Below are 16,513 nucleotides of genomic sequence, written 5' to 3' on the forward strand. Positions count from 1 at the left end.
CAGAGGAAGGCCATCTGGGCCAGGAGACTTACCTTTGGCCATGTCAGCCAAAGCATCCTGCAGCTCCAACAAAGTAAGGGGAGCATCTAAAAGATCCCTATCCTCGGCAGACAATGTAGGAAAATCAATGCCGTCCAGGTAGGCAGCCAACTCAGCAGCACTGTACTGTACCTGTGAAGAATACAAAGTAGAATAAAATGTGGAGAAACATTGCGTCATCTCGTCATTACCTAACAAGATGGACCCATCCGAGGCTTTGAGCTTAAGAATCGGAGCAACAGAGGAGTTTTGCCTGACTATATGAGCCAGTAGCTTACTAGATTGATTCCCGTGCTCGAAGTAGAACTGCTTGGTGAAGAATAATTTCCTGTTGGCCCTTTCGTGAAGGTGCAACATATATTGCCGCCCCTCCCGCAGCCATAAAACCTTGTTAGCCTCGGATGGGTCCGCCACATAGCGGGCCTCCAAGTCCGCACAGATCTGAGCCAGCTCCTCCTCCCTCCTAACTGTGGACTTCTTAATGAACGAGATGGTAGATCACAAGCACCCCCTCAGGTAGGCTTTCAACGTTTCCCACACTAGTACCGGTGATCCCTTGGGGGCATTAGCCTGAATAAAAACCTGAAGCTGATCAGGAATCCTATCATTAGGACCAATCTGGTCTAGCCAAAAGGGGTGAATTTTCCACCGACGCGGTGTACCAGGACCGACCATGGAGATATCAAGGAGTAGTGGAGAATGGTCAGATATAGCACGCGGCTCATAGGAGATTGCGGTAACCTGGGAGAGAAGGAGTGAGTTACCGCACGCCAGGTCGATTCTGGACAGCGCATGTCGTCCCAGAGTGTGGCATGAGTATTGTCTAGTATGTGGAAACCTATCACGATAAATGTCTATCCACCCAACCTCCCCCAGGAACGAGGAAAGGGAATCCCCACCAGTGGCCGGGACGGTACCTCTAGTACTATGACGGTCAAGTGTAGGGTCCAGCACCATATTAAAGTCACCCATACAGAGAACTCGCGCTGAGGGGTAGCCAGCAGCAAAAGTGACAGCCTTATGCAGAATGTCCATATAGGCAGGAGGAGGGTTATAGATGAAGAGAAACACATACGGTACATTATTCAGGTATGCATATACAAAAATATAGCAGCCCTGAGGGTCTTTACGGACCGTTACCGGGTCCCACCTTACCAACATGTGGTACTTATTAAGGGTGTAACCGTGAAAAGCATCTCCCTGGTACACATGCATTTGTCAGATGTCTTCCTGTGTATGATAGCTAAGCTTGTGTTACTGAGGTTTCTGAATCTTCTCTCATTTCAGGAAGAACAACTGACGCCTACAAAGAGCCGAAGCAAGAAAGATAAAACGGTGGACACGGGCCGTGAAAGCCAGAAAGAAAAACGCCGCTCCTCCTCTCTTCGCAAGGCACAACAGAACCTGGATAGCCATTCTCCCCCACCTGGCCCCAAAACGCCTCTCTCAGATATGGATCATAGCAGTGTAACAGGAGAAGCCCAGCCAGAGAAGTTACCTCGGTAAGAATTTTGTCAGAGCAGGATTCAATGCTAGGATGCTTAGCCATATACCCTCTGATTTGTTCTTGTGTCTCCAGGCTCAGGATATTCCGATGGGTGGTACCAGCAGGTGGGGAAGTGCCTCTGCGCATTCATTTTCACTCAAACACTACTGGTAACTTTGATCAAACCCTGAACTTTGAACTTGTTGGAACCGGCCGTAGATACCAGCTTTACTGCCGTGGAGTGTGCGCCTTCCCTACCATAAGTAAAGACCCTAAGTAAGAGCTTTATTATTACAACTATAGTCTGTTCTGCAAATCAAATATGGATAGAAATTATTGTTGACCAGGGATTTTTTTTACATTTTATTGTGCCTTATATAGGACCTATTAATTCTATTTATGCTACCTCCTATATTGTGCCCAAAAAAATAACTGTGCCAGAGAATAAATGTTGCCGCTTGCTGTGCATAAAGTGTGAGTCATGAGTACTAGCATTGGACAGCATTGATATAATTACCCTGATCTGTTGCAGCATAAAAGTTTGAGTGTAAAAATACAACAGATAAGGTAAAAATGGAAAAAAAACTTAATTAACTTAATAAGATAACAGAAATTGTTTATATATTAACCAAAACTAACTGAATTCAGACTAAATAACTAGAATTGCCTGACTATTTTGCCAAGCACGATAGGGGGGACATTTATAAAAGCTTGTTTATGTATGTCTTTTTTAAGTTGTTTTTCATTTGTCTCATGTAAGTGTCACAGCGTACGCTCCGGACCCCTCCCCCGGACCAGAGCGCCCGCTCCCTCGGCCTTCCTCCTCGGGATCCCGGCGCATCTCGGTCAGACGCGCTGACTGGGAGCACAGGTTCCCTTTTGTCGGGGATGCGGCTGCCGTGGCGACTGGTCCCTGCTCACGCGCCGCGTCCCGATCTGTCTTACCTGGCTCCCCGCTCTCTGCACCGTCGGTCTCTGCCTCCCGGCGCGCGCGGCCCCGCTCTCTAGGGAGCGTGCGTGCCGCCTTCTGTGCATTTAAAGGGCCAGCGTGCTATTGATTGGTGCACTGGTCCCTGACCTCAGGCTACTTGCCTATAAATGTAACCTGCCCCTTCCTGCCCTTGCCGGATCTTTGTTCCCTTGTGCCTTTGAGAAAGCGTTCCCTATTGTATTATATTGCCTTGCCTGTTGCCGAACCCACTGCTACCGACTAGGGGTGTGAATCGCCAATAATTTGGCGATTCGATTCGAATCGCGATACCAGGGTGGCGATTCGATATATCGCAATATATCGCGTTACTGTCATGTTGGCGATATATCACGATATATCGCGATATTCCCTATTAAAAGCTTGGGAAAACTTATTCTAGCTGAGAAAGAACAAGGTCCCGCGAGAGTTGTCCTGTGAGTGCGTACGTTCTCCTTCCTGTTTGTTCTGAGTCTGTAGTCTCGCGGTAGCAGCCTGCGAGTGGGACAGAGCTGATAACAGGTACACTGCCAACTAGTGGTCAGGAGTTTAAGTGTTATAAAAAAAATAAGACAGACAAATAGGACTGTGACTCAGTGAGTGAAATACAGTAAATGTTAATTATAATAATTTATAAAAAAAATCGATTCTCAGAATTTTAAAATCGATTCAGTATCGCGGAACAAAAAATTGCGATAATCGCGCAAATCGATTTTTTCTTACATCCCTACTACCGACTACTCGCCCTTGAACCTTTGCCGCCTGCCCTGACCTCTGCTGCGTCCGACTACGCTCCTGCCTGCTCCCTGTGTGCCACGCCATATCAGCTGCCAGAGAGGTCGAGTTGTTACTGGGGGATACGACCTGGTAGTTACCACCGCAGCAAATCCATCCCGCTTTGCGGCAGGCTCTGGTGAAGACCAGTAACTACTTAGAACCGGTCCTCCAGTACAACCCGCGCCATCGCCTCTCTGGTCTAGAGGATCCACTACTAGTCCTGCCGGTACGTGACAGTAACATCCGGCCATGGATCCCGCTGATGTTCCCCTGCCAAGCCTAGTGGACCTCACCACCATTGTGGCCCAGCAGGGTCAACAGCTGGCCCAGTTGACTGCTAGGATGCAGCAGCTCCTGCCTTCTCAGCAACAGCCAGCCCCTCTGCCTGCACCTGCCGCTACACCTCCGCCTGCAGTTGCCACCGATTCCAGAATCCGTTTGTCCCTGCAAGGCAAATATCACGGAGATCCGAAGCAGTGCCGTGGGTTCCTGTCGCAGTGCTCTCTCCACCTCGTGCTAGTGTCCGACCAGTTTCCTTCTGAGCAAGCCAAAGTAGCCTTTATTCTCAGTTTATTGTCCGTGAAGGCCCTGGCCTGGGCTACACCACTATGGGACCGCGCAGATCCAGCCACCTCTTCCATCCAGAACTTCAGCCAAGAGTTCCGGAATGTTTTTGAGGAGCCTGCCCGGTTTACCTCCGCAGAGACTGCCTTACTTAACTTGACCCAAGGAGGTTCTTCTGTGGGTGACTATGCTATTCAGTTCCGCACCCTGGCTTCTGAACTGAACTGGAACAATGAAGCCCTTTGTGCCACCTTCAAGAAGGGCCTCAACAGTGAGATAAAAGACGTTCTGGCTGCATGTAAGCTACCTTCCACCCTTAGTGACCTCATTTTGCTTGCCACTAGGATTGACAAACGTTTCGCCGAGAGACAAGAGGAACTCCTCCTTGAAAAGGAAAAAGCTTGTCCTAGACGCTACCCTCGTCTGGCTCCCGTTTTTCTGCGTCCACCTCAACCCGCTACCGGGCCTCCCGCCGTGGAAGCCATGCAGGTGGATCGGTCATGCCTGACTCCGCAAGAACGAAGCCGCCGCAGAGACGAGAACCTGTGTCTGTACTGTGCCAGTACCGAGCACTTCCTTAGAGATTGTCCTCTCCATCCACCATGTTCGGGAAACGCTCGCACCTAGTAAACGTGGGAGAGGCGTTGCTAGGTGTGGATTCATCCTCTCCACGTCTCATCATACCCGTGCAGTTGTTCATCTCTTCCAAGTCCTCTTTCTCCGCAACCGCCTTCTTGGATTCTGGTTCAGCTGGCAACTTCATTCATGCCTCCTTGGTTGACAAGTACCGTATTCCAGTAATCCGTCTACCCAAGCCATTCCTCATCTCTACAGTTAACGGTGAGAGACTCTCTGCCACTGTGCAGTTCCGTACCCAGCCTCTGCAGATAGACATTGGAATATTTCATACAGAAACTTTACAGTTCTTTGTCCTTCCTTTCTGCTCCTCCGAACTCCTCCTGGGTCTGCCGTGGCTTCAACGTCATTGTCCTGTCCTGAATCGAACCACCGGTGAGATCCTGCGTTGGGGTTCCACCTGTTCTGACCATTGTCTCAAGCCTGCTCCTGTCAAACAGGTCCCTCAAGTTTCTCCGCCTCCTGGTCTGCCCAAGCCATACCATTCTTTTGCGGGTGTCTTTTGCAAGAAACAAGCTGAGGTCCTTCCTCCTCACAGACCCTATGATTTTCCGATCGACCTGATGCCCGGTTCGACCCCACCTCGGGGCAGAATTTATCCTCTCTCACCTCGTGATACTCATGCCATGTCCGACTATATACGTGAGAACCTACAGAGAGGATTCATAAGAAAGTCTTCTTCCCCTGCTGGGGCCGGTTTCTTCTTTGTGACTAAGAAGGACGGTTCTGGATGCTGGCTATTGGGAGAGGAGGGGATTGTGTGAACTGGGGCAGCTAGCTCTACAGGGGGTTGTGAGATCTTTTGAGGATTTGCAGGAGGAGTTTGTTTTACCGCACTCCTCATTTTACCGATACCTGCAACTCCGTCATGTGTATGAAACTCAGAATCGGCTACGGCTGATGGAGATACAGTCTAACAGGGTCCTAGAATCCGTGGTTCCAAAAGGGGCATCTGCTGGTATCATTTCTTGGTTATATGGTGAGTTGTTAAATTTCTACCATGAGCGTTTCCCCTTGACGGTTCGCGCAAAATGGGAGAGGGACCTTGGTTGGTTTAGTGATGAGGAATGGACTATAGTGCTCTCTCTTACCCCGTCTCTGTCTTTAGGCTATCACAATTATTCTTTTTACATAGGGTGTATAAAACCCCACTATTCCTACATAACATTGGTGTTCGGTCTGACTCTTCTTGCCCCAGGTGTGGTGAGTTGGAGGCCCACTTGTTGCACATGATGTGGGCTTGCCCTGTCTTACATGCATATTGGAATGATGTGATACGACTTATTACGACCGTTTACGGGGTAACATTGAATGCAACCCCTAAGGTGTGTCTACTTGGCCTTATAGGCTGCGATCAGGAACCCTCCTTGAGAGAAGTGGGAATTTTACGTGTGTTATATCAGGCCAGGAAACTTATAGCGCAGTTCTGGATCAGACCGTCTCCTCCGGGAGTAGCTGATCTTGTTAAAAGAATAGCGCAGATAGTGCGCTTGGAGAAAGGGATATATGTTAAGCGTAAAGTTGTTAGGAAATTTGATGGTATCTGGGGACCCTGGGTGAACCACTTTGACCCCCCGTAGACTGATTCATAGATGATTGTACATTCTAAACCTGTCTTCGGAATGTTGTGCTAGCTTGCCTGCTGGAGTTCTGTGAATGTGGCTCTTTTCTTTCTAATTCTTGCGTTTTTATTTGTACCCTCTTTTTGTGGCTTTACTGGAACGCATGTAGGTGCTGTTTGTTGCAGCTCTGAGAGTGTGGTGTGAGAGAGACTGACCATTGGGTCTGAAGGTTAATGGTACTTTGGCTTACTAAACGTGCGTTATGTGCTGTATAGGGGTAGAAATGGATTGTATCTTTGTGGGGTGGGTGGGAGGCTGGGGTTTATTGTCTGTATGTTGATTTAAAATGTTTGCAAAATCTTTAATAAAAATTATCTGATTTAAAAAGTCCCTGCATAGACTACAGAGGACTTAATAAAATTACCATCAAGAACCGTTACCCTCTGCCCCTAATCTCTGAGCTATTTGATCGTCTCCGAGGGGCAAAGATCTTCACCAAATTTGACCTTCGAGGGGCCTATAATTTGATCCGCATCCGTGAGGGAGACGAGTGGAAGACCGCCTTTAACACAAGGGACGGGCACTTTGAGTATCTGGTGATGCCCTTCGGCCTTTGTAATGCGCCTGCCGTCTTCCAGGAATTTGTCAACGACATCTTCAGGGACCTACTTTATACCTGCGTGGTCGTATACTTGGATGACATCCTCATCTTTTCCTCCAATTTGGACCAACATCGGGTCCATGTGCGACAAGTTCTCACTCATCTTAGGAGAAATCGCATATACGCCAAACTTGAAAAATGTCTTTTTGAACGGTCCTCCCTGCCTTTACTGGGATACATTATCTCAGCCCAAGGACTTCAAATGGATCCAGCCAAGCTCTCCGCGGTTCTGGATTGGCCACGCCCCTCTGGTCTCCGAGTCATACAAAGATTTCTGGGCTTTGCTAATTACTACAGGCAATTTATTCCTCATTATTCCACTCTGGTGGCTCCTATCGTGGCTTTAACAAGAAAAGGAGCTAACCCCAAATCTTGGCCTTCCCAAGCTGAAGAAGCCTTCCAGTCACTGAAAGCCACCTTTGCCTCAGCACCTGTTCTTTCTAGGCCAGATTTCACCAAGCCCTTCTCTCTCGAAGTGGATGCCTCCTCGGTGGGAGCCGGAGCTGTCCTCACCCAAAAGTCTTCCGGGGGCAAGACAGTAACTTGTGGCTTCTTTTCTAAAACATTCTCTCCCGCAGAGAGAAATTATTCCATTGGAGACAGAGAACTGCTGGCCATTAAGTTGGCACTGGAGGAATGGAGACATTTACTCGAGGGCGCCACACATCCTGTGAACATCTTCACAGACCACAAGAACCTGGCTTATCTCCAGTCTGCCCAGAGACTAAATCCCCGTCAGGCTCGTTGGTCGTTATTCTTCGCCCACTTTAATTTTGAAATCCATTTTCTTCCGGCTTGTAAGAACATTAGGGCAGATGTTCTATCTCGCTCTTCTGATGTGGTGAGCGACGAGTTAACACCGCAATATATCATCCCACCAGAACACCTTATTGCCGTCACACCCGTGGACCTGCGCCTTCTTCCTCCTGGCAAATCCTACATACCTCCACGTCAGCGATTGCAAATTCTCAAGTGGGGCCACGCTTCCCTTTTTGCCGGTCATCCAGGGGTACAAAAATCTCTCCAACTAATCTCCCAAAGGTACTGGTGGCCTTCTCTGGAGAAAGATGTCTCGGACTTCGTCCAGGCCTGTATGATTTGCGCCCGGGATAAATCGCCTCGTCAGAAACCAGGGGGTCTTCTCTTGCCCCTACCTTTTTCTGAAGTTCCCTGGTCTCACATCGCTGTGGAGTTTGTTACAGATCCCATGGCATGTCCGTCATTTTGGTCGTGGTAGATTGCTTCTCCAAAATGGCTCACTTTGTACCCCTGCCCGTTCTACCGTCTGCACCCATGTTAGCCAAACAATTCTTCCAACACATCTTCCGTCTCCATGGCCTTCCCAAACATATTGTCTCGGATCGTGGGGTACAATTTATCTCCAAATTCTGGAGGGCTCTTTGTGGTCAGCTTGGGATCAAATTGGACTTTTCTTCTTCGTACCACCCTCAGTCCAACGGTCAGGTAGAACGGGTGAACCAATTTTTGAGCGACTATCTGCGCCACTTTGTATCCTCTCGCCATGACAATCGAGTGGATCTACTTCCCTGGGCGGAGCTCTCCTACAACTTCAAACAATCCTCAGCTTCTAACAAGTCTCCTTTCTTTGTAGTTTTTGGCTGTCATCCTCTTCCACCTCTGCCAGCAGTATCCCACTCCTTCTTCTGTACCTGCTGTTTACAGTCTTGTACTGGACTTTTCCACTATCTGGCGTGAAACTCACGCTGCTCTCCTCAAGGCTTCCGCTCGTATGAAGGTCCAAGCTGACAAGAGACGCAGAGCTCCTCCGGAATTTCGCCCAGGTGACAAGGTTTGGCTCTCCTCTAAAAACATCCGATTTAGGGTCCCAAGTTACAAATTGGGCCCTCGTTACTTGAGACCCTATAAAATCAAGAGTCGGATCAATCAGGTCTCTTACCAGCTCCATCTTCCTCCCTCACTCCCCATCCATAACTTTTTCCATGTCTCCCTTCTTAAACCTGCTGTCTTTAACTGTTTCTCTCCCAAGCTTTTTTCTCCCACCCCTGTTGCCGGTACATCCAATATTTTCTCTGTCAAGGAGATCTTGGCGACCAGGATCTCTCGGGGGAGAAGATTTTTTCTGGTTGATTGGGAGGGCTGCGGAGAGGTCTTGGGAGCCTGAGGAGAACATCTTGGACCGCAGTCTCACCCTCAGTTTTCTGGGCACCAAGAAGAGGGGGAGACCTAAGGGGGAGGTACTGTCACAGCGTGCGCTCCGGTCCCCACCCCCGAACCGGAGCGCCCGCTCCCTTGGCCTCCCTCCTTGGGATCCCAGCGCCTCTCGGTTAGACGCGTTGACCGGGAGCATGGGTTCCCTTGTGTCGGGGACACGGCTGCCGTGGCAGCTGGTCCCCTCTCACGCGCCGCGTCCCTATCTGTCTCACCTGGCTCCCCGCTCCCTGCGCCGTCAGTCTCTGCCTCCTGGCGCGCGCGGCCCCGCTCTCTAGGGCGCGCGCCGCCTTCTGTAAATTTAAAGGGCCAGCGCGCCATTGATTGGTGCTCTGGTCCCTGACCTCTGGCTACTTCCCTATAAATGTAACCTGCCCCTTCCTGCCCTTGCCGGATCTTTGTGCCCTTGTGCTTTTGAGAAAGCGTTCCCTATTGTGTTATATTGCCTTGCCTGTTGCCGAACCCGTTGCTACCGACTACTTGCCCTTGAACCTTTGCTGCCTGCCCTGACCTCTGCTATGTCCGACTACGCTCCTGCCTGCTCCCTGTGTGCCACGCCATATCAGCTGCCAGAGAGGTCGAGTTGTTACTGGGGGATACGACCTGGTAGTTACCGCCGCAGCAAATCCATCCCGCTATGTGGCGGGCTCTGGTGAAGACCAGTAACTACTTAGAACCAGTCCTCCAGTACAACCCGCGCCATCGCCTCTCTGGTCTAGAGGATCCACTACTAGTCCTGCCGGTACGTGACAGTAAGCAAATCAGCTTTTTTCCTCCATTCTGTTTTCATTTTTGAGATTTTGCTTTTTATATATATATATATATATATATATATATATATATTTTTTTTTTTTTAATTTAGTTTTTTTTTTCCCACCCGCTCCAAATTGACAATCCGGTCATAAGAAAGGGCATATAAAGAATCCAGAGAAAGAGACCATGAACTAGAAATCAGAGACCTCAGTAAGTACGAGAGTGAGCAGTATCCCCACAGAGAACATCAACACCGTAACACCATACTACAGACCCATTCACACACACACCAGAACAAATCCTGGGAGCTCACCCGTAAGCCACATAACCACCCTAAAGCTGGGAGGCCTCACGAACTGGAGGATTAGTAGAAACTTCCAGCAACATCCATGGCACCCTGACCTTGCCAAATTTTTGTGGGCATCTCCTACTTACATACAAGGCATGGTATAGGGGAACATATTTATTCACTAAAATTATCCACCGGCACAGAGGACGGGGGGGACCCGTCTTTCCAGGCCATCACTATGACTTTGAGTGCACAAAACAGAAGAAAACGGATCAAGATGCACCTATAAAAGCCCGTCACCAAACCAATAATAACTTCCAACAAACAGACTCCTGGTATCAAAACAAAGGGGTGTTAAAGATGGTCAGACAAGAATGTCATCACCTCTCTCCAAAAGGGCACAACACAAGAGCAAGTCCAAACCGCATGCAAAAAAGTGCCTCTTTCACTCCCACACCTGAAACAAGTATCAGAAGCCTATACCCCCATGCGGTGTAGTCTAACTTGAGTATAATACAAACGGAGGACAAACGTGGATTAAATGAGCATATCTCGGGCACTAACCACCGTAGCATAATACGTTTTAACCACTTCCTTCCAAATGTCCACAGAAAGACTAGGAACATCCTCAACCCACTTCAACTGTGCAAGAGCAAATGGGTCTGGACCCACTGATTGCAATAAAGCATAACTGTGAGTGAGAGGCTTAGCCAGGTCGGTGGTTCCCAGGAGCAATTCCAATCATTAAACACAGAGGTAACTTCCAGTGAACCAAACTGTGTAGAAACCACATGCCGCAACTGAAGATACCTGAAGTGGGCATCCTGAGGGACATGAAAACGTTGTCTAAAGTCAGCAAATGAAGGAAAGACACAGTCATCTCCAAACAAGTGCATTGCGAATTTGAGTCCCTGGGAGCTCCAAAATCCAGCTGCCTCCAACTCCCGCAGGTGTTCCAAATGAGGATTACCCCACAGGGGTGCTCTAGGAGACACCACCGGCTGAGGGAAGCGCCCAGAAACCATCGACCAGAATTCAGCCACCGTCTTAATAGGAGTTGGCAAAGATGCAGAGGGCGTATACCTGTACAATGTATTAGTCATATGAGCCCAGGAGAGCCCCCACCAGAGCTGTGAAGGCATTAGTAAAGGTCCAGGTCTTTCCACCAGGCTGCGTTCACCAGCTGTGAAGCTAGAAAATAGTTATGCATATTAGGAGCGGCAAGCCCCCCTGCTGCTTTGGTGCCTGGAGCAGTGCCTGTCCCAACCTCGGTGGTTTATTCTGCCAACAGAGCCCTGTTAAGTTTAACAAAAAATACCCTGGGAGGAATAATAGGTGACAAATGAAAAAGGTAGAGGAACTTAGGAAGGAAAATCATTTAGAAAATATTGACCCTACCTGCTAAGGGTAAGGGTAAAGAATCCCACGCTTGTAAGCACGTGAGCGTATTACCTAGAAGAGGGTCCAAATTAGGGGCCATAAACTCAGAGTTGTTAGGTGACGCCTCCACTCCCAAATACCTAAAGCGGGACACCGACTGCAACCCATTAGGCAGAAGGTAAAACCCCTTCCCGGGACAAGGGCATAATAGAGGATTTGGCCCAATTTACTCTCAGACCTGAAACCTCCCCGAACCTCTCCAAAAGACCAAACAGAGTATCTAGGGAGCCCTCCACATCAGTCAAATAAACCAAGGTGTCATCGGCATTCATGGATATCTTTTCAGTCAGGGAACCTCTAGGGATTCCCTTAATAGAGTCAGAGGCACAAACAGCCGCCGCCAGAGGTTCTACAGCCAAAGCAAACAGAAAGGGAGATGAAAGGCACCCTTGCCGAGTGCCCCTGCCCAGCGGGAAGGAGCTTGAAATCTCCAAATTGGTACGTATTTGGGCCCTAGGCGTATCATACAGCAAACGGATCCACGTCCTAAAAACAGGTCAAAAGCGGAGGACATGCATCAGGCACCAAATATAGTGCGACTCAACCGAATCAAAGGCCTTATACATCAAGGCTAACTACATAACCAGGGAAAACGTCCTTCTCTGCTGCAGAGATGTTAAGCTGGAGTCTTTTGGCATTGATATCAGTAGCCCTCCCTGGCATAAACCCAGTCTGATCAGGGTGAACTACTGAAGAAATTACCCCCTTAAGCCTGTTTGTCAACATTGAGAAGGGAGATGGGACGATAAGAGTCCGGCAATTTCGGATCCTTTCCAGGCTTTGGGAGTACTACAATTAGGGCCTCTCTCAGGCAAAGTCCCAAGCTCCAAGGGCGTAGCATACAGTTTAAGCAAGATAGGAATCAATTTTTCTTCATTCACCCTGTACCAGTCTCCCACCAACCCATCAAGCCCCAGAGTCCTCCCAGAGAGCAAATCTTTTATAAAATTTTTTTAACACTTTTTATGTCCCCACAGGGGACTATTCATAGCAATCAGCTGATTGCTAATACTGTTCAGTGCTATGTATAGGACACAGCACTGCTCAGTATTATCGGTGATCTTCTGCTCTGGTCTGCTCGATCTCAGACCAGAGCAGAAGACCCCGGGAGACGGTCGGAGCCAGGTGAGGGGACCTCCGGCCGCCATGCTGGATGATCGGATCACTGCGGCAGCGCTGCGGGTGAACCGATCATCCATTAAAAGTACCACACTGCCGCAGATGCCGTGATCTGTATTGATCACGGCATCTGAGGGGTTAATGGCGGACATCCGCGCGATCGCAGATGTCCACCATTACCGGCGGGTCCCTGGCTGCCGATAGCAGCCAGGACCTGTCGGGCATGACGCAAGCACCGCTCCGGTGCTCACGATCATGGCGGGGCGTAAATGTACATCATGGTGCGCTAAGTACCACGTCACCATGACGTCCATTTACGTCAATTGTCGTTAAGGGGTTAAAGGGCCAGTACGCTCATTAGTGTAATTCACCTGTGGCTCATTTATAAATTCCTCCACCCTCCTCACTCCCCTGCCGGATATTTGTTGCCTTGTGCCTTAGAGAAAGCTTTTCTCAGTATTGCCTTGCCGTGTATCTGATCCCTTGCTTTGTGACTTTGACCTTGCTCCTCTGCCGCCTGCCTACTGAACTCCTGCTACGTTTTGACTACTGTGTCGCCTGCCCTGAACTTCAGCTATCCAGACTACGAGCTGCCTTATCCCTCCTGTGCCTCGCATCTCCTCAGTCGCCTGTGTGGTCGAGCCGGGCCAGGGGTAGCGACCTGGGTGCCGCCTGCCGCAGCAAATACATCTGCTTTGTGGCGGGCTCTGGTGAAAACCAGCGGCACCTTAGACTCCACTCCCTTGTACGGTCCGAGTCATCTGCCACACAGGTCCAGCGGATCCACATCCACCGGTGTTCCTGACTTCTGAAACGTGAGTGTTACAACTCCCTTTCGGTCTCCGAAGTAGGATCCCTCACCATTGCTGCCTCAAGGACTCCTTTTTCTGATCGTAGCGCCTGTTCCCGGGCTCTCAATTCCGTCCTCTTACCCACTACCCCCACCACATATGCTCCCCGAACAGTCGCTTTTGTAAGCATCCCACTGAATCAGAACATCCTGATGGGAGGCATTATGGGCCCAGTAGTCATAATGAGCAACCTCCAAGGCAGAGGAAACTGCCTCCGCCTGAAGCCACCCATTATGCCTTCTCTACAGGTGGGAGGAGGGACGGGGACCAAGGGATAATGTAACTATTAAGGCAGAATGATCTGAGATCCCTCTATTAGTATAACACACATAACTCATGGCTGGCAATAGGTCAGCTGAAGCAGAGGCGAGATCAATGCGAGAAAAGGACTTGTGAAACGAGGAATAAAAGGAGAAGATTGAGTCATCTGGATACTTCCACCTCTATAGATCAGTAAGGCCCAGTCCCAGACGCTAAGAAGCCAAAGCAGATGAGCCAGGGTCTGCGGCAGGGGATCAGGAACAACATTGAAGTGTCCTATAAAAAGAACAGGGTCAGGAGGGAAGGAAGTCAGTTTATCCGTAAGCGAATCCAACAAGAAACATGAAAAGGAGGAGGCACATACAGAGAAACCAAAGTGAAGCAGAAGGAAGACAATGCACCATGTAAGATCACAAAGCTACGGAATTGGTCACAGGAAACCTGGGAGAAAACCAAAGTCAAGAATTTAGACACCAAGACTGAGAGCCCTCTAGCTAGGGACGAGTAAGAAAAATGATATCCCTTTGCAACCCACGCCCTCTTAAGGGCCAACACCTTTCGACCGTCAGGTGAGTTTCTTGCAAACAAATGATGCAGGGAATGTCTCTTTACAAAATCCATGCACAGCGCTCTCTTAAACTTGGAATTAAGGCCGCCGACATTCCAACTCAGTACCTTAAGGGATCCCATCATGAAGCCGGTGAGAAGCACACATGGCCCGACATGCCATAGAGAAACCATACAAACAGGGGAGTTCCCAGGCACACCACATACGACCAGTGAACAAGGACGGACAACAAAGACACCACACCACAGAACAGCAGAAACAAATAAGAACCGTATAACATTCCCAAAACAAATCCCTGTCTAACATTAACTAAACCATTGCAGACCTGTACCTCAAACAAGAGAACTATATCAGGCGACTGCAGGAGCTATGTACAATCTACCAACCACCACCCCCCCCCCCCCCAGTAACTAGGGTTAACAACCCCTTGACCCTCTAGCCAGAAACATCCTAGGGGGAACTCGTAGATCGGCCAGCTAGTACTCCAAGCCTACACCACTAACTAACTAAGAAGGGGGTAGGCAGTCCATCAGGGACATCAGTCCGGAGGCTGAATTTGGTAGTGCGTCCATCCACACCCTCAGACTGGCCGGGTACAGCATAGCATAGCGATATCCTTTGGAGCAAAGTTTGGCTCGGACATCTGTAAATTGGGTACGCTGTTTTCTCAATTCCACGGAGAAGTCCGGGTAGAAGGAGACTCTGCTTTCCCCGAATAGCACCTCGCCCTTGATCCTCACCGCCCTCAGGATAGCGTTTCTGTCTTTAAAGTGAAGAATCTATGCCAGGAACGGTCGGGGGGGCCCTGAACAGGAGATCTGGCATGGACCCTATGGGCCCGCTCCACCGAGAAGAAAGGAGAGAAGGTATCCGCAAGCAATATCTCTTTCAGCCAAGATTCAAGGAACGCCACAGGGTCGGCTCCCTCCGCCTTTTCAGGAAGTGCCACCAGCCTAACATTGTTGGGCGATTTTCAAAGTCGTCAGCCCTGTCAACTATGCCATTAAACTACCACAGGAGATCAATAATTTGTTGAGGGATAGGGCGGAGAGTGTCTTCCTCCGTAGAAACCCTGTTTTCCACCTCCGTGTTGCGTTCTCTCAGCTTTTGAGTCTCGTGGTGTAGGATGACAAACTCCTGTCTAAGCCCATCCACTTTAGTGATCATAGAAGTGTGACAAGAGGTTATAGTAGACAATATTTCCGTAAAGCGGAGGTCCATGGTGGCCCCATCATACGGCATATGATCAGGAGAAGGAAGAGGAGATGGATTAGAAGGACGATCTGCTAAGGACACAGACTGACCAGTCAAAGCGCTGCCTGACAGAACCTCAGATTTGGAAAACTGACTCGACTTTTTAGCAGCGTTGGCCGCCACTTTGGTAGAAAGAGGTGTCTGAGCCACAGAGTCTCGCTTGGAGCAACCGCTAACCTCAAAGTGTCCATCATCTGAAGAAACATCCTCATCCGAGGAAGGGTGAGCCACGCCATCCCCTGACTTATTCCGCTTAGATTTACCCCTCGGGCCTCCCATGGTAGCACACAGTCACTTATCCTGGCAAGTATGAGCAAAGTAAGGCACCAGAAGAGAGGAACACCACACGTAGCAAACAGGGCGGACACCTCCGGATAAGATAGCATAAAGTTCCGCAGTAATATATTTTCAGTAGTAGGTGAGCGACAGACCATAGCAGAGCACTCCACCAGCACTGCAGTCCCCACAAGTCACAGCAAGTCCAGCCAGTAGTAATAGCAGCACAGTCCAGCACAGGGAGGGTTAAAAGGAGCTTTAGAAGAGAAGGCCTCCTGCACTGAGCCAATTCTTCACCCACTATGAGTCCCAGCAAGTCCAAAGGTAAATGGGAAATATACAGTCCCGGGGGCCAGATGAATATGAGAGGGAAATATGACCCCACCATATGCAGGGGAAGGTGCCTCCATCTTCCCGTGATCTCCTGCAGAGTCTGATCTTCACTGCTGCAGCCCGACAGCACACAGGGACAGCGGGAGTTTCCCTGGAGACCCAGCCAAGGTCCAGGCCCCGCCCACAAAAGCCAGCAATGGCAGGCCCCCAGAACAACAGCCAGGGAGCAACCCGGGACTCCCAGAGGTGCGGGACACCACGAGTCACTTCACAGCAGCAGCGCAGATCCTCTGGTCTCACCCTGAGGCCGACAGCCCCCAGATTGCCGCCTCCACTCACTCCACCACCATCCGGCCCCACCAGGAGGCTGTTCACCGCCGCCGGCACCAAAACGGAGCAGCCAGCCCGACCGCCACCGTCACAGGAGGATCACCGGAGCCCAGATCCGCCTTCTGGTTAGTGTCACCGCGGGTCAGGGTGTTACATT

At 49.8% G+C, this 16,513-nt stretch overlaps 1 protein-coding gene across 5 annotated transcripts in view; it reads left to right on the forward strand.

Moving 5' to 3' along the window:
- Positions 1-16,513, forward strand: part of HYDIN (HYDIN axonemal central pair apparatus protein) — a 231,459-nt gene that overhangs the window by 121,729 nt on the left and 93,217 nt on the right. For all 5 annotated transcript variants that reach the window (XM_056525415.1, XM_056525414.1, XM_056525411.1 and 2 more), the window contains 2 exons: positions 1,327-1,541; positions 1,619-1,801. In XM_056525415.1, coding sequence (XP_056381390.1) covers positions 1,327-1,541; positions 1,619-1,801 — 398 coding nt within the window. The remainder of the gene's footprint in view (positions 1-1,326; positions 1,542-1,618; positions 1,802-16,513) is intronic.

The sequence above is a fragment of the Hyla sarda genome, chromosome 6 (genome assembly GCF_029499605.1).
Source record: "Hyla sarda isolate aHylSar1 chromosome 6, aHylSar1.hap1, whole genome shotgun sequence".
Classification (NCBI taxonomy): Eukaryota; Metazoa; Chordata; class Amphibia; order Anura; family Hylidae; genus Hyla; species Hyla sarda.